Raw genomic sequence first — 23,199 nt, 5'->3', positions numbered from 1 at the left:
GGCCCACGGAGACTTGGGACCCAGGTGGCCAGGTCTCTTGTCCTAGTCCATCGCTGTCTGGCCACCTGCTGGGCTCACAGACACACTGGCAGGGGCACACGGCTGTGCACCAAGAGCACTGACCAAGAATTGAACTTCAGCCTCCAGCATGGGAGGCAAGGGGCAACGACTCTGCCAACAGACAGACCCCACTGCCCGCAAAGTTGTCCTGCCATGCACCCCAGGCCTCCTTCTAAGGAGCAGGGTCACGTGGCCACTACCACTGAGTTGGCTCCGACTCCTCACGATCCTGTAATGCTTTCCAAGGCTGTAAATCTGTGGGAGCAGTGTGGTCTTTCTCCCGCAGAGCAGCTGGTGGGTCAGATGGTTGGTTTGGCAGTTAACTAGCAGCCCAGTACTTAGCACAGGGCACCACCAGGGCTCCTAAATGCACAGCTGCCCATGCCTCATAATGCATGTGGATGCTGCCAGGACTCTCAGTGGCCCAAATGAGAGATGACACGGGGCTCAGTCTCCATGCCATTCCTGCACAGGTGGGACCTAAACAGGAGTTCTAGAAAGGAAGCCCTCCAAGGCCTCACACACAACCTCCTGAGAGGAGCCAGCTACCCCCCAGCCTTGGAAGAGCCCCACTGAGGCATGGGAGGACCAGGGCCCCAGCCAGGTCCTCATGGGCATAGGGTCAGGATGGGGTGGGTGGGACATGGGACAAGGACAGTCACAGGTCTGGGATGGGGAGGAAGCTGACTCGTGGGTCCCGCTCAGAGCCTGCTTCCGGGGTCTGCCCGGAGCCCCCAGCCTACTCCCGAGAGGCCACGGCCAGGCCAGACCTCAGGGCTGCTAGGCGAGGGGAACAGGCCCCAGCAGGGGAAGGGCCTGTACAGGTTTGTCGACTTCACTGTTAAAATAAATAAAAGAGGATTAATTCCTTCCTAGGGCTAAGAAAGCTTTGAACTAGAAAAACTAGACTTTCAGAAGGCAGTGAGGACACCAGCCTCACGGAGGCACAAAAGGCACTTGGCAGCCTGGGATTTCGGCTGAATTCAATTCCATGGAGACTCAGCGCTCAGATGTCGGGGGAGGGGCAGGGCCCGAGATAGCTGGGCAGGAACAGTCTGGCCAGCAGCAAACTTGGGGGCGGGTCAAACACAAAGACCCCAAACCTGCAGAGGACCCCAGCAACCATGAAAAAGTCCGGGAGACACTTGTTGCCAGGATTCTGAAGGGCCGGTGTGTCTTTCCTGAGAAGACCCTCCCACCTCATGGCTCAGATCTGAGGTGAAGGAAGGGAACATTCCAGGCTTTCAAAGAGATGTCAGAAACGACTGAACTTTTGTGAAACTTAGCCCATTCATCCACCTGTCATTCATCCATCTATAATTCATTCACCTATCCATTCATCATTTCATCCATCCATAACCTAGTTATCTATCCCACACCCATCCATCCGTCCATCCATGTATTTATCCATTCGTCATTTCATCCATCGATCAAACTATCCCTCTGTATACATCCATCCTTCATTTCATCCATCCATCCATCCATCCATCCATCCATAATCCAGTTATCTATCCAAAATCCATCCATCCATCCATCCACTATTTCATTCATTCAGCCAGCCAACCATAATTTATCAATCCTCTCCTCCATCCATCACAGACCCACCATCTACTCCATACATTATCCAGCTCGGGCCGCTTTCCAGGCACGAAGGCTCTAAACAAAGAAGCCGAGCCACAAAGAGTGTCTATATGTCCCCAGCCAGGGCGCCTCCCATGCAGCCACATGCTGTCTGCCCATGGAGTGTCCTTGGCTGTCTGTGACTGAAACACCACCATGAACAGCTTCACACAAGCGTCTTCAGTCTCTGTAGCAGTTGGGTGCTGCCCAGTTGGCTCCGACTCATAGCAACCCTGCACCCTTTAAGACACCCTGCTCCCTGGGCCTGTGCCATTGCTGTTGCAGCTGCTACTGTGTCAATCCATGTCCCCACCTCCCCTGCCCTCCCAGCTCTGCTCTTTGTCACCTGCCTCCGCCTCTCCCCCCCCTCCCCCCCCACCCCCTGCAAATTGTGTTTGACTTTCAAGCCTCCTGTTGACTTGTTCTTCCCTGGACACCACTCCCTCCCCCAGCCCCAGTCAGTCTCCCCGCTGGCTGGCCGGGCAGGGCTCCCAGAATTACGTGGGCAACAGTAGCCCTGACACCTGCCCAGGTGTGGGGGCAGGGAGCAGCCAGACAGCATTATGGTCCCTGAAGCAAATTCCCAGAAGCCCTGACACACCTGTTTTTAAACAAGCATAAATGAAACTCACATTCCAGCACTAACGGGGACCCCCCCTGGGGTCACCAGCACCCTGGCCCCTCCTCTGGGTGGCACCTCCACATGAGGACTGGGACCTTGTGGAACTGGTCCAGTCAGCAGGCAGCCGAAGGCCTCTGAGTGGCCATGAGGTGCAGCCTGTCAGGACAGGGGTCATCTCCCAGCTGTCACCTACCTCCACGTACAGGTAAGAGGTCAAGAACTTGGCCGACCCTGCAGTGGTTGGAGTCCCCAGCTCAGCTGCTGACTCAGAGTGGACTCGTAGCTACCTGGAGGTGCCACACAAGGAAGCCCTGGCTATCTATGTCCAATCCTCCAGGTGAGGGAGACCCTACAGGACACGGTGTTCTGGCCTGGTCCATGTGGGCTGCAGGAGTCTGCATCCATTCGAGGGCAACTGGTTTGCAATGGGCTCCCAAGATGTGGCTGCACCCCTGACCTTGGGAACCCTTGGTAGGGTGAGTGGGGGGGGGGTCCTGTCAGTAGGGGTTTGTCTGGGAGTCGTGACATGGTCACACAGGCTCCCACAGGAAGGCGGTGTGAGAGGGAGCTGAGTGATACTGAGGACATACATATGCGAAGCCCCAAGCCCAGGGCTGCCAGGGCTGCCAGCGGGACCCTCCCCAGCCTCTGCAGGGAGCAGGGCCTGCCCACGCCTTCCATTCAGACTTCTGGCCCCCAGAAGGGAGAGGGAGCATTGTGTCTTATAGACCACCAAGTGTGTGGGAAGGGGCTGGGTGGTGCAGTGGGTGGAGCCCTCAGCTGCCAACCAAAAGTCTGATGGTTTGAGCCCATCAGCTTCTCCAAGGGTCAGAAATGAGGCAGGCTAATTCTGAAAAGATTTATAGCCTCAGAAGCCCTCTGGGGAGTCCCACCTTGTCTCCACAGGGTCTCTGTGAGTCCCACCTGTCCTGCAGAGTCTCTAGAGCTGGAATCGATCCTGGGGAAGCAAGTGTTTGGAGAATGGGCAGTGCTGTGTTACACCAGCCTCAAGGATGTAGAAGCCTCCTCAAACACACAAACCTTCACCTTCCTCCCCCCCCCCCGTGACCCTCAGTCCGGGGCCGTCCTGACCTTCAGCTGGCAGCATGCACCCAGGAGGTGCTACACCAATATCACCTCCCCCTGGGGCACAGGTAGGTGTCAGCGGGCAGGTGGTCCTCAGCTGTCAGAGTGGTGGGGGCCCCATCAGAGAGCATGCCACACCTGCATGTGTGGACACGCCTCCACTGCACACACGTGTGAGGACACGCACAGGCAGGAATGCACTGTGACCACCAGGGGCAAAAACCATCTCTACTCCCCCTCCCAGGCACAGACAGCTTCCTCCAAGGCCAGGGACTCAGCTCCCCTCAGAAAGGGGGCAAAAAGACAGGTAAGTCGGGGACCTGGGGTTGCAGGGGGTCCCCATGCTGTGGACCTCTGAAGCCAAGCAGTCCAAGATGGGTGGCCAGGGAGTGGGGCCGCTGGGGTAGCAGGCCTTGTCTGCAGACCTTGCCCACCCACTCTGGTTGCCTGGCTCATGGCCTAGCTCCGGGCATCTCAGACGCAGTCTGTGTGAAGCCACGTGGGAGGGAGGGAGGTGTCCTGCAGAGGTGTCTGCAGAGCGCTTCAAGGGGCAGTTAGGCCAGCACCCTGGAGGCAAGTGGGCCGGGGCTGAGTCCCAGCTGGTCACAGCGGGCCTCAGGGGCAGAGGTCCTAGGTGTGGGGCATGTCCACGCAAAGAGAAGTGTTTTTGCTCCTGCTTCTAGAAGGTGCCACTGAGCTGATTTTTGACCCAGGGCGCTGCTTGTGACAGAAAATGGTGCCAGACTCATCTTTCTGGAAGCAGCTTCCGGGAGGGTTGGTGGTAGTGGTGGTGGTGGGGGCGGACATCTGGAAGGGGTGCAGGCACTTCCTGAGACTGAGCTGGAATGCAGACTCAAACCCCCAGGGGCAGGGTCCTCCCTGGGGGCTGCAGGCGGGGGAGGCTGCCCTTCCTTCATCACTTTGAGTGAGGCTCTTTTCCAGGGACAGGCAGGCGCCCCCTTAATAACACTGCACCCCGTCTGCTCCATCTGAGAAGTCTGACCTCTCCACGCCCCGGCCCCCCGACAAGCCAGGGGTGCATGATGAAAACCGGCTGCGTCCAGGACAGAGAGATCTTTGTCCCTCTCCCTGGGGAAGGGGCAGGGAGGGGTCACCTCTATGGGGTGCCTCCACAGAGCCAGCATGCCCTTCGCAGGTCCTCAGGGGGTCACCCCTCACACTGCATGTCCCGGCCATGTCTGACAACAGGAGACAGCTTGGGGACAGCACAGCCCTCACATGGAATAAAAATCTGGCCGGTGAGCAGCCCCCAACGATACCCATGCCCAAAGTGACCATGCTCGGGAAGGGACTCTTCAGCTGTGGGTTAGGGAGGGACCTGGGTGGGCAGCAGGCTGGGGGAGCCCTCGGGTGACCAGCTGGCTCTTTCTAACAGGGAGCCAGGAGGGCCACTGGCCCAGAGGCGAGGTGGGGGTGGGCTCAGAGCTTTCAGGAAGGGGCCACTAGCCAAGGGGAGTGGGCAGCCTCTCAGAACTGAAAAAGGGCCCTCAAGGTGGGAAATGGACCCTCCTCCCGGAAGATGCCAGACAGACCCTCCCTGAGACTACCTTGGCCATCCTCCAGAGGTGGAGTCCGTCTGTCAGGCATGGAGCCCCGGGGCTTGGGGGCATGCTTCAGCCTGGAGAGGAGCCCAGTTCAGGGGAGCATGCCACCAGCCACTGCCTTCACAGAGCACGTGTTCAGAGGCAGTTGCTCTGCCAATACCCCCCTTGCCCAGGGATGTAGGGTTGGTGGGGAGGGAGCCTTGCCCACTCCCTGGCCACAGCAGGGGAGGCCACTGAAGACCTGCATTCAAACAAGGGGCCTTCCCCAACCCCCGCCATCCCTGTTCGTCCCGGGGCCCCATAGCTGACCCCGCCAACCCCCCAGGGATGTTCTGTGTTCCTCCAGGGCCTCACTCTGCACTCTGCCAGGGCTGCGCAGGGGGACACGCTTGCCTGGGCATCTCTGCAAAGAACCAGGAACCACAGAAACCAGGCCCTCAGCCAAGGCCTCCCTCAGAGGGTCTGTCACGCAGGTCAGGGACAAGCGGGTTGGGGAAGGACCCCCAGCCCAGCATGGTGGCTGCTGTCTGACCCTGATTCTCGGGGGACTCCCCTCCCCCATACAACACAAGCAAACACTGCCGGGAAGCAGACTAGATCACTGTGATCCACACGGGTTCCCATTGGCAGTTTGCAAGGTGCCAGTCCCCAGGCCTGTCTTCCTTTTCTAAAGGCCAAGTGCCCCATAGAAACTGCTCAGCCCACAGCCTCACCCAGGTCTCCAGCAGTGACAGGTAGGGCTGCACACGAGGTGTGCTGGCCGGAACCGAACCCAGGCCTCCAGCACAAACGGCGTGAATTCTATCGCAGAAGGGGTGGGTGAGGGGAGAAAGAGGTTGTTTCCTCTCATCAAAGCCCCTGCTTTCTGAAAAGAACAGAAGCCCCTGTGACATGTCCCACAGCCCGGAGGAAAACAAAGTCACCCCAAGATGCAGTCACGCCCCAGAGCCAGGCTCGTGTCCCAGGGAACTGCGGTATTCGCACTCAGGGACCGGAACTCGTCCTCTGTGCTGCTGGGCTCCCCGCTCCTGGGCGCATGCTCGGCGTTTCCCAGCTCGGTGCGAGTCTACAATCCCGGCTGCCAGGGGACCACACGGGTGAAAACGGACGTGGGGTCACTCGGTGTCCGAGGGTGCGCACGCAGCTGGGGACACCACAGCTGTGATCAGGGAATGGTGATCCAGCTCAAGGTTAAAAATAAACCACTCTGCCATCCAGGTGACTGCCGGGTGACCCTGGGTGTCTGAGACTGTGGCTCCTCAGGAGAGTGGACACGTCCGTCCTTCACAGAGCCCCTAGTGGTCCCAAACTGCTGACCTTGCGGTTTGCACCCCAGGGCCCCCGAGTGAAACTTCAGTTCACTGCCAATGAGGGGATGAAAACTCTTACCGACCTTCGAGGGCAGGGCAGCCCTGTCCCCTGGGTTTCTGAGCCCATAGATCTTCATGGGAACAGAAAGCCTTGTTTTTCTCCCTCAGAGCAAGCTGTTGACTTCTCTGTCAGTCGCCCAATGCTCGCCCCACCTCGACCCCCGGGGTCCTTAAAACTCAAGCTGGAGTGACTTCGTCCCTTACTCCAGAGCCAGGGAGCTGCCAGGATTCTAGAACCAACTGTCCATGGCCCCAGGCCCCAGGAAAACAGGGAATCTGTGTCAGGGAGTGGGGGTGGCCGAGCCCCTGGTGGGCCAGAAGGGGTACATAGATGCTGGCTCCGTTGGAGGTTCGAGGCCCCCTGAGGAAAGGCTTGGGGATTGACTTCTGGAGACTTCGTCATTGCAAACCCAGGGGTTGACTCGGGCACACGGGCTCCCCATGAAGTGGGGCTGGCTCCCAGACAACCGATTTGATTTATTTCGTGTGACCTGCCAACACTAGTACACAGCGGGGGAACCGGGCAGTGCCTCGAGCCACTGGTTTCCAAACCAGGCCACTGCTGGGCCCCACCCCCTCACCTCCCTTGCCCAAAGCTAGATAGGCCACGCCCACACCCGGAACCATGAGAGGAACGGGCCACGCCCACAAACTACCCTGAGCAGACCACGCCCACACGTCTATGTGGGTAAAGAGAAACACTGACTTAAGAATCCGCAACCTTGGAAACACCTGCTGGAGAGAGACATCGGTATGGACGGCCGCTGGATGACCTCATTCTGATGAAAGAAGCAAACAGGAGGGAACCAAAGAGGATGACGGGTTCCCAAGGAGGCGTCAAGGAAGAGGGGCTGGCCCTCGCCAGATCTGATTGGGGGAACTTGACCATCATCGATGGTTGGAGCACGCTTTGGAAAAGAAGCGCAGCCGTGGGGGCAGGGCAGGAACCCGGGGTTGCAAACGTGCAGGCGTTTGCACTGGGAAGCATTCGGAGTGAGTATCTCCACCACACTAATAATTCTCAAGCGCTCCACCACACAGCGAAAGATGCCCTGGTGTCTTGAGGTCAATGGTTTGAATCCACCAGCCACTCCTCCAAAGGAAGAGGCTACCTAGCCCTATAAAGAGCTAGTTGACATTCCACCGTCTCAGGAGGTAGCATATGAGCAAGCAGATGTTCAACCGGCTCTGAAAGCGTTACCCCAAAACCAGGCTCCAAGAATCGATGGAATCCCAATTGAAATGTTTCAACAAGCTGACGAGGCTCTGGAAGCACTCACTCGTCTACACCAGGAAATTTGGAAGACACCTGCTTGCCCAACTGACTGGAAGAGATCCCTATTTGTACCCATTGTAGAGAAAGGTGATGACAGAATACTCAAACCATAGAACCATATCACTGATGCCACAGCTAAGTAAAATTGTGCTGAAGACCATCCAATACAACGTGCAGCTGCACACTGCCAGAGGTTCAGGCCGATTCAGACGAGGACTTGGAACAAGAGATAACATCTACTGATGCCAGATGGACCTTGGCTGAAAGCAGAGATATCAGAAAGATGTTTCCTGTCTTTGCTTGATTATGCCAAAGCATTAGACTGTGTAGATCATAGCACACTTTGGGTGCCTTGAGACGAATGGGAATTCATTGTGCTCATGAGGAACGTGTACGTGGATCAAGAGGCGAAGAGAACAGAGCATCCTGCCTGGTTGCCACTCCGGGAAGATGTGCACCAGGGCTGCACCCTCTCACCAGAGCTCCTCGGTCTGTGTGCTGAGCAAATCGTCGGAGAAGCTGGATTTCAGATAAAGAAGTTGTGTGGCATCGGGATTGGAGGAAGGCTTATGAACCAGCTGTGGAATGCAGACGACACAGCCTTTCTTGCTGAAGGTGAGGAGGAATTGACGCACTTGCCGATGGAGATCAAGGATTGCAAAGAAGATGTAAAGAAGACACAAATCCTCACAGCTGGACCAATGGGTCGCATCGTGATCAATCACGAGAAAAGGTTGACGTTGTCAAGCATTTTGTCTGGCTTGCATCCACAATCAGTGCTCAGGGAAGCGGCAGTCAAGAGATCCAAGGATGAGTAGCGTTCAGTCAATCTGCTGCACGAGCCCTCTTTAGAGTACTGAAAAGTACGGACATTACTTTGAAGACTAAGTCGTGATATTGTCAATTGCCTTCTGTGGTGGTTACACAATTTTATGACAACTTGATGAATAAATGTAGGGGTGGAGTCTGGCTTGTCAATCAGGGAACAGCCTGATGATGCCTCTTTGTGGGTGTGACTTTCTCATGAGATTCTGGGAACTTCCTCTCTTTCACCCCGGAGGGGGGCCACCCTCTCTGCTTCCCCGTCCTGCTGTTGAGAAACTTGGAGAGGTGGAGGAGCCAGGTGGAGACCATGCCAGCACTGAGATGCTTCCACCGCCACTGGATCCACAAGACTTTGCCCCCACTGGCCTGTGACCTCCCTGCATTTGCATCACTGCATGTACTGTGTGAGCCTGAAGAAGAATTTATGGACTAGTATTGGACGTATGGGCTAATATCAGATTTATGGACTTGATATGGACTGGGCTAGATGTTTTCGTAATATGCAATTACTTTTTGACATGAAGCTCTTTCTTGTACATAAGTGAGTGTCTGGATTTGTTTCTCTAGTCCACCTGGCCTAACACACCTCGTATGCGTGTGGAAGTTGGACCTTGAATATCCAAGACTGAAGACGAATGGATGTATTTGAATCACGGGGCTGGAGAAGAACATTGAGAGTACCTGGTCTACTAAAAGGACAAACTGATCTGTATTGGGAGCAGTATGGTCAGAGCGCTCCTTGGAGGCAAGTATGACAAAACTTCTTACACACTTTGGACATGTTTCAGGAGAGACCAGTGCCTGGAAGGCATTGTGCTTGGTGAGTAGAGGGGCAGCAAAAGTGGAAGGTCCTCAACAAGATGGACTGACCCTATGGCTGCGCCAATGGACTCGGGCATAGGAACCATTGGAAGGATGGCAGAGCACCGGGCAGTGTTTCCTGCTGTTGGACATAGGGTTGCTATGGATTGTAACCAACTCGATGGTACTTAACAACAACACGCTCTTACAAATGTACAGCATCTAAAATCAACAGCCACAACCCAGCAAGCGCCTGCCCTTGGTCCTTCTCCAAGAACGACAGCGAAGCTGCCAGAAGTGTCATCAAAGCCTGGAGCCTTTCCCCGCCATCCCAGAAGGTGGGCCTTCCAGCCCTCGACCCACCTGGGGTCCCTGCGTCTACTGCGGTCAGCACAGGAAGCCGCTCTTCCAGCTTCCCAAAGGCACAGGCCCCGGAGCTCAGCTTACCAGACAGCAAGTAATAAAACCCCGTGTCGACAGGAGGCCTTCATCATGAATAAATGAGTCCCATTACCAAAGGCTTCAAAGGGGAGAGAGGCGAGCACAGAGCAAGAGGGGCCGGGTGACAACAGTCCGTCTTTATTAAGTCTTATCCCTCGGGGAGCACATAGGAGAGATCTAGTGCCCGGGGAGACTCAGCTGAGCCTCCTGCCAACTGGAGTGCCTGAGCCAGGCTTGTGAGGGCTGTCAGCCCTGTGGGCCCCCTCACCAGCTACCACCACCACCTCCAACGCACAGAGAAAGACTTCATTCAGGAACTGGACACTGGAGAAACCTGGATGTCGTGTCTACCTACTGGGCCACTGCATCAGAGAGGACACACCCATTCCCAGATTCCTGACCCCCAGGGGATCCCAAGTACTGTGGACTAGATGTGTCTCCCCCAAAACATATGCTGAAGGCCTAACCCAGAACCTGGGAGGGCGATCTGTTGGTCCACTCCCCGCGCCAGCTGCTCCACGGGAGGAGGAAGATGAGGTTTCCTATCCCTGTAGAGTTGTAGTCTCGGAAACCCACGGGGCAGTCTTGCAGGTCACTATGAGTCGAAATCGACTCGATGGCACCTAACCAGGCCAAACCCATCCCGCCAGATCGGCACCACCTCACGGCGGTAGTTGTTCTTTGAGTTTTCAGGGCTGTAGGATGCTGGGGTGAGGCTTCCCAACCAAATTCTCCTAGGACAGCCCTGGCTGCCCCCGAACAATCAGCAGCTACACTCGGCGTGACGCGCTTCCTAGCCTTTCTCTCACTGATGCAGTTTTTGATTTGATTAAAGCTTCTACCTACTTAGCCCCCATGATCCTCCTGTGTCCTTCGAAGAAATCTATCCAAACAACCCTTCGCAACCTCCCCGCCAAATCAGTGGCCTTACCTTTCTGAGTTGACCCCTCTGCTGTGGATTTCACTGGCCCAACAGATCCCCCAAGGAAGCCGCTACTGCTTTGAGTGCACCTGTTTTCGAGGCCCTGCTGAGACTGGGAGAGGCTGGCTGCACCGTCTGAGGGCAGAGACAGCTCTGAGCGCTTTGTGTTGGGATCAGTGCATTATGAACTGGAACCCCAGAGGCGAGTGTTTTTGACTAACCCTGGAAGTCTGGACTCCTCAAGACTAAATCCACTGCCCAGTGTTGGCCCAGGAGGCCATTTCATGGCTGCATGGTCCATATCACCCTCCACCCCCACCATGCCCTAGCGGTGCCCACCCTATACTCCCATTCTACACTGGAGCTTTCTGCCACCCCCAGGCTAAGCCAACAAAGAAGGGGTGCTGCAGGACCTCTCCCCCGCAGGCCCTGGGGGGCCCTCTGCGGGGGCAGGGCAGACCTGGCACCCTCTTGACCTGGGTGTGGAACAGTGTGCTCAGCCAGCAAAAGGGCCAGGCATGCCAGCTGGCGGGCACGCCTGCCAACTTGGATGAAGGCTGAGAGGTCAGCTTGATGACATCCAGTGCAGAGGGGTCAGGGAGCATGAAATGAACCCAAAACTTGCTTCCATGGCGAATGGGAGGTAGCAGGCTAGTTGGGGGTTCCCTCCTAGCGAGGGGAATTGACCCAGTGGCCGCAGTAAAAGGCTCAGACATAGGAACAATGGCGAGGATGGCCCAGGGCGGGGCAGTGTTTCCTTCTGCCACGCACGAGGTCGCTACGGGTCACAGCCAACTCGATGGCATCCAACAAAACAAGAACGTGGATTACTCCAAGGAGAGGCAGTGGGAGGAAATCTCGGCATGGACAACCTCTGTGTGTACGTGCATGCATGTGTGTGTATATGCATGTTTTTGTGTGTGCATGTACACGTGCAACTGTGTGTCTGTGGGTGCATGTTTGTGTCTGTATGTATGCCTGCATGTATCTGTGTGTCTCTGTGTGTCTGTATCTGTGTGTGCATGCGCATGTGTGTGACTGTGTATCTGTATGTTCCTGTGTCTGTGTGTGCATGTTTATGTATGTGTGTGCGCGTGTGCATCTGTGTCTCTGTGTGTGTGCCTGTTTGTGTGTGTCTATGTGTGTCTGTATGTTTCTGTGTTGTGTGTGCTTGTATCTGTGTGTGTGTGCGCATGTGTGTGTACATGTGTATGTGAGACTATGTGTGTCCGTGTATGTGTGCACGATGTGTATGTCTACATGTCTGTGTGTGTGCATGTTTGTGTGTGTCTGTGTGTGTGCTTATCTCTCTCTGTGTGTTCATGTGTTTGCACGATGTGTGTGTCTGTGTGTGTGCATGTTTGTGTGTGTGCCGCTGTGTCTGCATCTGTGTTGCATGTGTGTGCACGTGTGCGTGTGAGACTATGTGTGTCTGTGCATGTGTGTGCGCGATGTGTGTGTCTGCGTGTCTATGTGTGCATGTTTGTGTATCTCTGTGTGTCTGCATCTGTGTGTGTGTGCGCTGTGTGTTTCTGCGTGTCTGTGTGTGCATGTTTGTGTGTCTGCATCTGTGTGTGTGCATGTGTGTGCCCACCCACCAGCCGCCTGGCTCTGCCCCAGGGGGCTGCACACACACTCGACTCCCTCCCTGTCCTGGCAGACGGCCTCCTCTCTGTCTCCCTTCCCACCTCACTCCCTCTTCCTGCCTGACTAAGCTGGCTAATACCTTAACCCCGTCCTAAGCCCGATGAAGGTAAAGCAGAGCTCACTGCTGCTCAAGCCCTGGCTGGCCGGGACCGCTGCCCAGGTGTTTGTGCTACACGCCGATGGAGGGCTTGCCAGGAAGAGCCTCACAGCTACCTCCGGTGTGAGCTGAGTCCCGCCATGCCCCAGAGAGAGGCCTCCAGAGTTCTGCCCACCCGGAGCCATCGTAAAGGTGGTTCCCGTCCTATCCGAGGGAGGCGAGACTTGTGGAGGGGATGTGTGTCTTTGTCCTGGGCCTGGGCTGGCCCCTCGGTCACTGTGATTTCCTGGGGCCTCTCAATGTGAGAGCACCTTCCGGGGCAAAGATGACCCAGTCCTGCCAAGGACAGGCGGCATGGGAGCACAGCCCCCGGGACAGTGGAGCATGCACTCTGGACTAAACGCACTGTCTATCCGGGACCACTCACAAGGGCGAGGGGGCCTTGGAGGCACCGTGGGCCAGCAGCGCACACCCACCACCACTCTGTGGAAGAAGGGGGAGGCTGTGTGCCCCTGCAAAGAAGGACAGTCTCAGACACCCTACAGGGGGTCGCTTCGGGTAGGGATCGACCAGACGGCAGTGGGCGTGGGTATAGGGTCGTTACGCGTAGTAATTGACTCCACCGTGGTGGGGTCTGGGGGAGCACGTGTAGTCGCATGCATTTAGAGTCTCCACAAGTGGATTTCAGATTGCTATCTCCCTGTGGTGGTCGCGTCATTTCATGCCAACGTGAAGATGTATAAAAGTGAGGGGGTGGCATTCACCCTGCCCGTCAGGCCCCAGCCTCATGGGGGCTCCTTGTGGGCGTGGCTTTCTCATAAGGAGGGTCCTGGGACCCTCCCCCTCTCTCTCTGCCTTCATCTTCCTGCTGGCGGACCCTGACAGCAGCCAGAGCCCCCGCCACTGGATCCACAGGACTCTGCACCTGCATTCTGCCTCACTGCGTGTCGCTGCCTGAGTCTGAGGGGGGCTTACGGACTAGCATCGGACTTAGGGAATTGAGGTGGACTGGGCTAGGATGTTTTCCTGATATACAATTACTTCCTTATATCAAGTTCTTTCTTACACACTTATGTCACTAGACTTGTTTCTTTAGTCAACCCAGCCCACCACACTCCCTAAATCCAAACCAAACGCACTGCGTTCAAGTTGTTTCTGACTCACCGTAACCCTCGAGTGCAGGGCAGGACTACCCCTAAAAACCCAAAGTCCTAACCTGCTACTGCAGGGTGAATTCCGACGCCGCAGCCTGGCCCTGCGGCTGTCCTCTGGCATCTTCTTGGCCTAATCTTCACCAGAACAGCCTCTTGGCACAGAGAGCTAAGACTTCCGACCTCTGCTAAGTCAGGAGTCGGGGGCTCGGGTGCCCCAGCCGCTCGGAGGCGGTCTGCTGGGGTGAAGGTTTCAGAGCGGCTTCCTCTGCCCCGCAGTGTGGGATATAAAAAGACTTTCCCCAGCTTTGTCTCCCCCAAAGATATGCCAAACCTAAGAGGCTGTTGGCCAGCGCAGGGTGGGAGATCTGAGACAGTCTCCCGGGAGGCATTCAGGCATCCAGAGCAATCAGACACTATGGTTTATCCCACCATAGGTGGGGCTCACCCACTGCTGCCAAGAACAGTGGATTCCTTTCCATAGAAAGCTTGGAATAAGTCAAGTCTCCAGCTCAAGGACAATCAAGGTTAAGCTCCATCTTGAATCTAGGATCTGCCCATCATGTCACATGTGTATCCCCATCCCTCCTCTTCCTATTGTGTATGCACCCCTAGATCATCCCTCTCCCCTTACTGTATGGCCTTTGTTATGACCCCTTCCTGTGATGTAGGTCATGACCTGTCATCAGGAGGCTTGCATGCCCCCAAGTATATATAAGCTTTGGTTAGAAATAAATCGGGCTCCCTGGTGCTGCTCTCTGGTCTCTGGATCCCCACGTGGACCACCAAGTGGGGTTGAGGTGAGCATGCTACCATGAAATGTGCCTGACTCCTTTATTTTATTCTCTCTCCTATCTCTTTTGTCCTCTATGACTTTACTGTAATCTTACATATTATTGCTGCACAATTGCACCTGCCGGGCCTGTGATGATTTGTTAGGGGCTGGCTCCCCTGACACATGGAGCTGCTCTGGGTCACAACCGACACCCCGGCAGCCAGTCTAGTGTCCTGCTTTGGGTCATCTCTATGGAAATGGGTCACCAGGCCTTTCTTCCTGCAGTGCCCAGGGGCGAGACTTGAACCACCAACCCTTTCCAGCACCCGGAGACCTGTCTGCCTGACTCTTCTCCTAGCCCACAAACCTGCGGTGGGACCCCCACTCTGGGGCCAGGGGCTGCTTGGAAGCAAGGTCTTCTCCGATGTGTCAGGATGGGTCCTAGACTAGATCACTCCTGAGTTAGACAGAGAGCAGGCGGGGCAAAAGGGCACCACCTGGGGTGGGGAAGGGGGCCCATGGGGGCTGTGTGAGGACCGTCCACAGCCCAGGAACCAAGGGTCGCCCTGCAAGACGTCGAGACCCTGATATGCACTTGTGTCCCCCACACTGCCAGGAGAGGCATGCTTCTGTGCCACCCCTGCGAGGCAGTCCTGCAGCATCCGCTTGTGCCAATGTTGGCACCTGTAGGTGTGAGCGAAAAGCTGGGCTTCTCGGGGTTCCCTTGGGCTGGTTGCCCGTTGGTGCAGTCACCGAGCATGGGTAGCATTGGCACTGCCACCCAGGGGGTGGTTTTCAATGAAGACCTGGGAGCTGACTCTCCCTGCTCACCTGACAGGGAAGGAGCCTGCAGCTCCTGCATCACCTCCAGGGCACAGGCCCACCTTGGCTCCTTCCCTGGAGGGAAGCAGGCAGGCAGAGGACACGGCCAGCCCCCGCCGCCGCCCCCCGCCGCCCCCCGACACAGGAGGTCACCCCCAGCGCCCGCACCTACCCGTGTGGTCGTCCAGGCATTCGCAGGTGTAGCCGCCCTCTCGGGCGCGGCAGCGGCCGTGGGGGCCGCAGGGGCTGGAGTAGCAGAGGTCGATCTCCGTCTCGCAGAAGTCACCGGTGAAGCCGGGCGGGCAGCGGCAGCGCAGGCCGGTGATGGGGTGGATGGGGCGGAAGAGCACGGTGGTGGAGCTGAGGAAGGGCGCGGAGGAGTCGAAGCGCAGCACAGACACGCACTTCATGTAGTTCTCGCAGGGCTCGCGCAGGCAGATGTTGTCGTCGAAGGGCAGCACGCGCTGGGCCGAGATGGCCGTCAGCAGCGTGCGGTTCAGGTAGATGTGCTCCTGCAGCTCCTCCGACGGGAAGAAGCGCCCGCGCCCGCCGCCGGGCAGCAGCGCCGAGAAGGTCACGTTCAGGATGTTGGCGCTCACGTCCGTGTCATTCTGGACGTTGAAGACGAAGACGTCGTCCTTGGCGGTGGCCAGCACGGCCGCCACGCCCTCCACGAAGAGGCCCAGCAGCGGGGACAGGAAGCGCTCCTGCGACATGTTCTCCAGGCGGACAGTGATGCTGTTGGTCAGCATGTCATCCGTGATGATGGTGACGCGCAGTGTGCACAGGGCCGTGACGCTGTGGATGCCGTCTGGGGGACAGAGCAGAGCTGGGGGTCACACGGGGACGCTCAGCCAGGAGACCCAGCCTGGGCACCCAGCACCACCCAAGAGCCCTCCTGACCCGGGTCCTGCTGACCCCACCCCTCCCTAAGGGACAGCCCTGCCAGGTCACTGCTGCTACTACCCCAAGTGCCCTTTGGGCCACCCTCACAACCACCCGGACACCCAGCCCCTGGCTGACCAGACCCCTTCTCACTCACCAAGCCGTAATGCGAGGGCCATGTGCACCCCTGCCCCTGCCCCCCGGACATGCCCTTCCACTTTCAGGAGCGCGGGCCCAGCCCTGCCTGACGCTGGGGTTAGGGGCAGAGAGACTGGCCCCTGTCTCTCCTGGGCTCTCCTGTCTCAGGCCCCTGGCCTTGTTGCCTCCTCATTTCAAACTCAAACCCATGCCTACCATTCCTGACACACCTCCCCTTCATCTGCTGAGTGCCTGGTCCCAGGACTGGGAGAGTCTGGTCCCTGATGGTCAGCCCAGGTACGCGCCCCTGCTCTCCCTGCCACCCGCCTGCCCGGGGCTGGGCCCCGAGACCCCACGCCTGCTCCTTGGTGTCCTCCGGGCTGCCAGCACAATGCACCACGAACCAGTGGCTTCTCTCTCTCTTGTCCCCGAGGCCACAAGGCCCACCTCACAGAGTCACCGGGGCTGCACCACACACGCATCGTCCTGTTGGGGCCCCTTGGGCCGACTCCTGCTCCTGTGACCCCAGTGACAGTGGCCCTGACCCCCAGGCATCTTCTCAGGAGCTCGTCACCAGCCCTTTCATCCGTGGTGCCTCTCAAACTCCCAACCTTTCTGCTCTCGCTGAGCCACTGTCACCAAGGCTGAGTCGTTCCCTCCTGCCACAGGCTGCTCTTGGCTTGTGGCCCCAGGTCCCCCCTCAGGTAGGGGTAGGCTGCCTGTCTCTCACAAGGACACCTTCTGTGGGATGGAGGGGCCGCCTCCAAGTGACCTCTTCCCGACCTCAGAGAACTGCACTCACAGACCCTCTTTCCAAGGGGTCAGGGAGGGGATGTGCATTTGGGGAGACGCCCTTCACCCCACTATGGGGGGCTGCTAGCACTCCTGCAGTTTGGTGACCATTCAGACTGCCTGCAGCTCAGCCCCCTGCTGGCCCGAGAGTCCCTCCCTCAGTCTGGGGGTTCTTTGCCCAGGGCGATTAGGGCTTCCACCCTTAGCCACCCCCAGTGCCTCTGCTCCATCTTCGTGTCCCTCAGAGGGGCAGGAAGGCCTGAGGGGAGGAGGGAGGAGGAAGGGGGCGGGGGACTGTCTAGGTCTCATCTCCTCACTTTGAGCTGATCCACCCCCTCCCCCCAGCTAGTTGAGTTGGGGGGGGGGCACACCTCACACCCAGCACACAATAGCCTTTTCCTGCCCAAGACACTAGGACTGTGGGGGTGTCGAGCAGGGGCAGGGCTGGGCCCTCCCCATCCTGGGGCTCTGCCAACCTTTCTAAAACGCCGGTCCCTCCTGTGTTTGCCCTGGGCGGCATTCTCTCATGCAAGGGCTAAAACAAACATTCACACCACAAGGCAGCAACCCTGCCCATAACACAGGCTCAGCCTGTTTCCAAAAAACCTCCAGGGCCCCTCCCCCACTCAACCCTGTAAGGACACGGACAAAGCGAGAGGAAGGCCAAGGGAGAGACGGATGGGCTCAAACCTGAGCACAGTGGTGAGGACGGCACAGGGCTGGGCAGTGGTCCTTCTGTTGTGCGCCGGGCACAGTGGTTTAGAACCGACCGGCTGGCACCCCAGACCCAGGGGACCAGGGACTCGCTCTGGGTCACCGAAAAGGAACAGAACCAAAGTCACAAAGACCCCTAAGACCCTTCTCTTTCTCTCTCTCTCTCTCTCTCTCTCACCCCCCCTTCTCAACGCCGTGACGCCCATGCTTACTGTTGACAGTAAAACCACACCATCTCAGAGAACACCTGTTCTCCCAAGTTCATGTCCAAAATAAAGCTCCTCCCCAAGAAGAGAATCACCACCCACTTCAGAATGGCACACTCCCAAGTTACCCAGTGAAAAGCCTTGATGGAATGTTCTGGAAGGTTGAGATGAGGCGGGGGGACAGGCCCCAGTTAACGCCCCCCCCATAGAATGACTTAGTCACTCGTTGAAGCTGCGGGCCCAGCCCCACACTACCCACGCGTTGGGCAGAGACTCACGGCACGTGGAAGCTCGCCAAGGTAGAGGAGCACTTCCACGGAAGAGTTAAAAGCGGCCTCAGTGAAAGTGGGCTTTCCTTTGAGAGGCGCTATCCAAACAGAGGGGTGCATGCTGAGAGGCGCCTGAGGAATGTGCTCCCCGGGCGGGCGCAGCCAGCGCTCTGCACAGGGAACCAGCCACTGAAGGCAGGTGGATTCCTTAAAACCAAGATGGCGCACCCTCGGGGGAGCAGAAGACCGCCATCGATGTCAAAATGCTGCAAGCATCTTCGGAGCCAGAGAGGCCTGAACTCACTCGACGTAAAATCATCGAGTTACCGGCTTAGGTGGAGTTCAAAGCCAAGTTTGCTTATTTACCTTGCAAACCAGACATTGTGAAATTGGGCCCGTGCTCATGGGACAGGGGTTCCCACGCTCGTAGTGAACGCTCAGCCGGCCACCTCCGGTTTCAACCCGGACCCCAACGGCAGCTTCGTGGAGAGCCTCCTGCTAACCCGGTCTCCCTTTCATTTCAAGTACGAAGTCAACAGCCTGCCACCTGTCTGCCAGTCTTACTGCGGTGGCCCGTGGGTGGTGGCTGTGATGCTGGGAGCGGTGCCACCAGACGTTCACGTGATCAGAAGGCTTGCCCACAGTGGGTATGTTACATTTCAGAGGTGTTTCCAGACAAAGGCAAATCAGGAAGGGAGGTGTGGCGATCTGCTACCAAAAATGGAAATGCTGTTGACCGCAGGAGAGCATTGTGGGACTCGGAGAAGGAACCTCCCCAAAACCCTAAGAAAACACAGGGGCGCCAACAGTGAACTGGCCCACGCCAATGGCCGGGAGGATGGCACAGGACCGGGCAATGTCCCACACCACTGCATCGAGATTGCCATGGGTCTATGATGGCAACGGACGGCAGATTTAAAACTGCTGGACAGTGATCCAAATGGACAGTGGTCACAGATTGCTGGGCAGCGATTGAAAAGTCTGGAGGCCAACATTAAGCCCCAGTTTGGGAACACCAGGAGATCACTAGGCTTGACAGAAGGGTTTGGTTTGAAGATTCGGAGAAGAAAATCACAACTCCTGGAGCTTGGAGGCAGGCTTCGCAGGACACTGTGGACATCTGGGCTGGGGCACCGTCTGCTGGGTGGGGGCTGAGGAGCTTGGCGGGCAGAGTAGATCGGCTTCATACAAAAGCACATTGTCTTACGCTTCACGGCAAGTTCAAACAGCTGACTGTTTGGTTAGCAGCCCAGCACTTAACCCACTGTGCTACCAGGGGTCCACGGGAAAGAGGAGAGCAAACCATAGCCCGGCTGAAGACCCTTCTTTCAGGAAATGACACAAAACCTTCCGACTCTTCTTCCAGCTGCAGAGTCCCAGTAAGCACCGGAAACCTGGAAGCAACCAGGCCTGGGGTTGTGTGCTCAGCCCACTCAGCACTGCCAGGCTTCCCTCTGCCAGCTGGGCCTGCCCAGCCCTGCTCATCCCCACCACCTCGCTGCCTACATCCTAAGAAAGCCAGCAAAGTTCCCCATGACTATATGACAGAATGAATTTTAAAAAGCTCTTCTTTCTAAACTAAATGACACCTTCCAGCGTGACACTGTGGCCCCTGAGGACTCACCAAGGGACCCCACCCCCATATGCCTTATAGTTTCAGACAAGTCTATGAGACACCATCAGCCCTGGGGAGCTACACACAATGAAGGTGAGAACCTGAGCAAATACACCAGCCCAGCCCAACTCAACTCAACCCAACCCAAGCCAACTCAGCCCAGCCCTGCCTAGCTCAACCCAAGTAAACTCAATCTAATCCAACCCAAGTCAGCCCAGCCCAACTCAACTCAACTGAACCCAACACATCACAACTCAGTTCACCCCAGTCCAACACAACCAATTCAGCCGAGTACAACTAAACTCAAACCAACACAACTCAGCACAGCCCAACACAACCAATTCAACCCAACCTAACCCAGCCCAGCCCAACCCAACCCAACTCAACCCAACCCAAGTGTGCGGGCTACTGAGCCACCAACCCTGCTCAGAGCCATGAGCAGTCTCCTTATTCACTGTTCAGAAACAGCTCGCCACTGGCCGAAGTGTTTAGGAAGGATGGAAGCTGGATATCAACATTCCAGCTGGTGGCAAGGTCAGCAGCCCAAGGTGTAACCACTATGCCATAGGGGCTCATATATGTATATGGGTGTGTGTATGTATTAAATATATAGATAGACATACAACTTTGATGATGAGACAAGCCATTGGAAGATACTGGACCTAAAACAAACAAATAGCTGCCCAACATCATTAGTAATCTGAGAAATGCAAATTGAAACCACAATGAGATACCACTGAACACCCACCTGACTAGACCAACAAGTGGTAGCAAGGCTGAGCAACAAGAGGAAGGCCTGTCTGAGCCAGTGGGGGCATGAGTCAGTCCATCACTCTCTCAGAAAGCTGGCGCTGTCAGTGGCTCAGAGCCTCCCCATGCCCGATGGACAGCCACTCCACAGAGGGACAGACCCACGAGGACTGCCCAAACAGTTCACACACAACGTCCCTCAGAGAAGAGAATCCACTGGAATGTCCCTCAGAGGAAAGAGGACGCTGGGATGCCCCTCCGAGGAGAGAATGTACAGAATGCCTCTCTGCTCTTGGCTCGCTTACTTTGGACACGTAAACAGGCAAGACCCATCCTTAGAAAGGGACACGAATGGGGTTTGGGAAAGGAGAGGGTCAGCTCTGACAGTGAGGGGCACCTGCACGGGATGGGCGGACCCAGTGGCCCCAACGGTGGGCACGTGAAGATGGCGCAGGGCCGGGCGGTGCGGTTCTTTGTTGGATGTCAAGTCTGAGAGGTGGAGTCAACTCAGCGATCGCCAGCGGCGGCCACCACCCGCCATTGACAGCCCGCCGCAGGGTCTTCCTGTGGCCACAGGGAGCGCCTGTGCCATGTTCCATTGGATAAAAGCAGCAAGTGGGCCCGCGTTGGTTTGCCTCAAGTCTTGGGAGTTCTTGGCCACCCCAGGGACCATGACACTCTTTCTGGCGATGTGTGCCCCAGAATCAAATGCAGTGGGGGCGGGAAAGAGCCCCAATTCCCTTGAGAGAAGAAGCAGAGTCTGACAGAGAAAGGCACATGGAAGGCCTCAGGGTCATGGGACATTCTAGACTTGTGCTGGGTGCGGGTTATGTGGGTGACATAACCTTTATGTCGCCAAGGGTTAAGCGCTTGCCTGGGAGCTGAAAGAGAGGCAGGAGAACCCGCCCAGAGGCCCCTGGTGACAACTGTCTGAACAGCCTTGGAAACCGACCCCAAATCCAAACTCACGGCCATCGACTAGATGCCGACTCACAGCGCCCCTGCAGGACAGGGCAGAGCTGCCCCTGTGGGTTTCTGAGACTGTCACTCTTTATGGGAGTCCAAAGCCTTATCTTTCTCCCATGGTGGTTTTGAACCGTGGACCTTGCGGTGAGCAGCCCAACACGTCACCACCGGGCCACCAGGACTCCTACAGGCGGATTTTCCAGCCATTGACCACCAGGCTCTTCTTCCAAGGTGGGTTTGAACCGCCAACCTTCCAGTCGGCAGCCGGGTAATTAACCATCTGCGCCATCCAGGAGTGCCACGGGCTCCCTGACACCGCTTGCATTTCCTTTGTCTCTCGAAACCCGTGAGGTGGGCAGAGCCAACTGTGCTCCCCCAGGGCAGAGGGAGGAGGGCCCAGAGGGGCTGAGGGCAGTTCTAAGAACACGCATGGGCTTGCTATGGCTGGTGGGGCCTGGCAGCCCCTCGGCTTAGGTGGCCCTTCCCCATTTGACAAGCACACCGAATTCCAGACTCATGACCATGGAGTCCATGGTGACTCATTGTTACCTAATGGGACAGAGTAGTACTCACTGCCCCTGTGGGTTCCTGAGACTGTCATTCCTTATGGGAATCGAAAGCTCCCACCTTTCTCCAGGGGAGCGGCTGGTGGTTTTGAACCGCTGACCTGGAGGTTAACAGCCCAGTGTGTAACCACTGTGCCACCAGGGCTCCCTGGAGAGAGAGAATAATGATTAGCTGCAGAGGCTCAATGAAGAGAGAGACAGACAAGCAGCAATAATACCCACAACTTGTACCTTTTTAGAGCTAAGGGACAGCTAAGCCAGCCTCCGACTGTGGCAGCCGCTGGCCCTGCTTTCAGGGAAGCCACACACAGCCAGTTGCACCAGCACCTGACCCTAGGGCGAGGAGAGTTTGAGAGGGAGTTCCAGAACCAGCCCCCCACCTGCTCTCAGGCACCCTCACTGAGGGGAACACCCAAGGCTTTCAATCTAGAAATGAGGAGGAGATAAGCCAAGGAGAGCTCAGCTGTTAGGTGGGGACTAGCCAGGTAACACACATTCACTGGCCTCTCCAGCCTACAAGGGACAGAGTCTCTCTCTCTCTCACACACACACACACACACACACACACACACACACACACACACACACACAGCCCTCCTCCACAATCGGGGCTACAGAGGACTGGGAGATGTGCTGGGGACTCAACTGCGTGTTGGGGTATTAGGCCCTCTGCCCTTGGATGTGACCTCCTTTCTTTGTTGTGTTAATGAGGCCATGTTGCTACTTTGTTAGGGACCATCGAGTTGGTTCTGACCCATGGTGACCCTGTGCACAACAGAATGAAACCCTGCGGGTCCTGGGCCATCCCCACCGTTGTCCATGTGCCTGAGCTTCTTGATGCGGCCACTGTGTCCGTCCAGCTCCTTGAGGACCTTCCTCCTTTTTACCACTCCTCACTTCACTATACGGGTGCCTTGAGCCACGCGCTCCCCAGTAGGAAACTCACTGCCGGCTGCCGCCATCTGACTCACTGTGACACCACAGGACAGGGTAGAACTGTCCCCATGGGTGTCCGAGGCTTGGATCTTCCACAAACAGAACTCACTGCCATCAAGTCCCTTCTCATGCACAGTGGCCCTGCAAGACAGGGCACAACGGCCCCTGTGGGTATCCGAGATGAAGAATACAGAGAGAGAGAGAGGAGGTGGGGGCTGTATAACTGCCCCACCACAGTTCGCAAGAGCCCATAGAGCACCCTCCAGTCTCAACTGCGAGAAG

At 56.9% G+C, this 23,199-nt stretch overlaps 1 protein-coding gene across 1 annotated transcript in view; it reads right to left on the bottom strand.

Annotated features, from left to right (window-relative positions):
- CELSR1 (cadherin EGF LAG seven-pass G-type receptor 1) overlaps positions 1-23,199 on the bottom strand; it is a 119,392-nt gene that overhangs the window by 62,033 nt on the left and 34,160 nt on the right. The window contains exon 2 of the mRNA XM_075552602.1: positions 15,253-15,891. Within this exon, the coding sequence (XP_075408717.1) occupies positions 15,253-15,891 (639 nt within the window). The remainder of the gene's footprint in view (positions 1-15,252; positions 15,892-23,199) is intronic.

The sequence above is a fragment of the Tenrec ecaudatus genome, chromosome 6 (genome assembly GCF_050624435.1).
Source record: "Tenrec ecaudatus isolate mTenEca1 chromosome 6, mTenEca1.hap1, whole genome shotgun sequence".
Taxonomy (NCBI): domain Eukaryota; kingdom Metazoa; phylum Chordata; class Mammalia; order Afrosoricida; family Tenrecidae; genus Tenrec; species Tenrec ecaudatus.
Note: the sequence above shows the minus strand (reverse complement) of the source record. Positions and strands in the feature narration are given on the sequence as shown.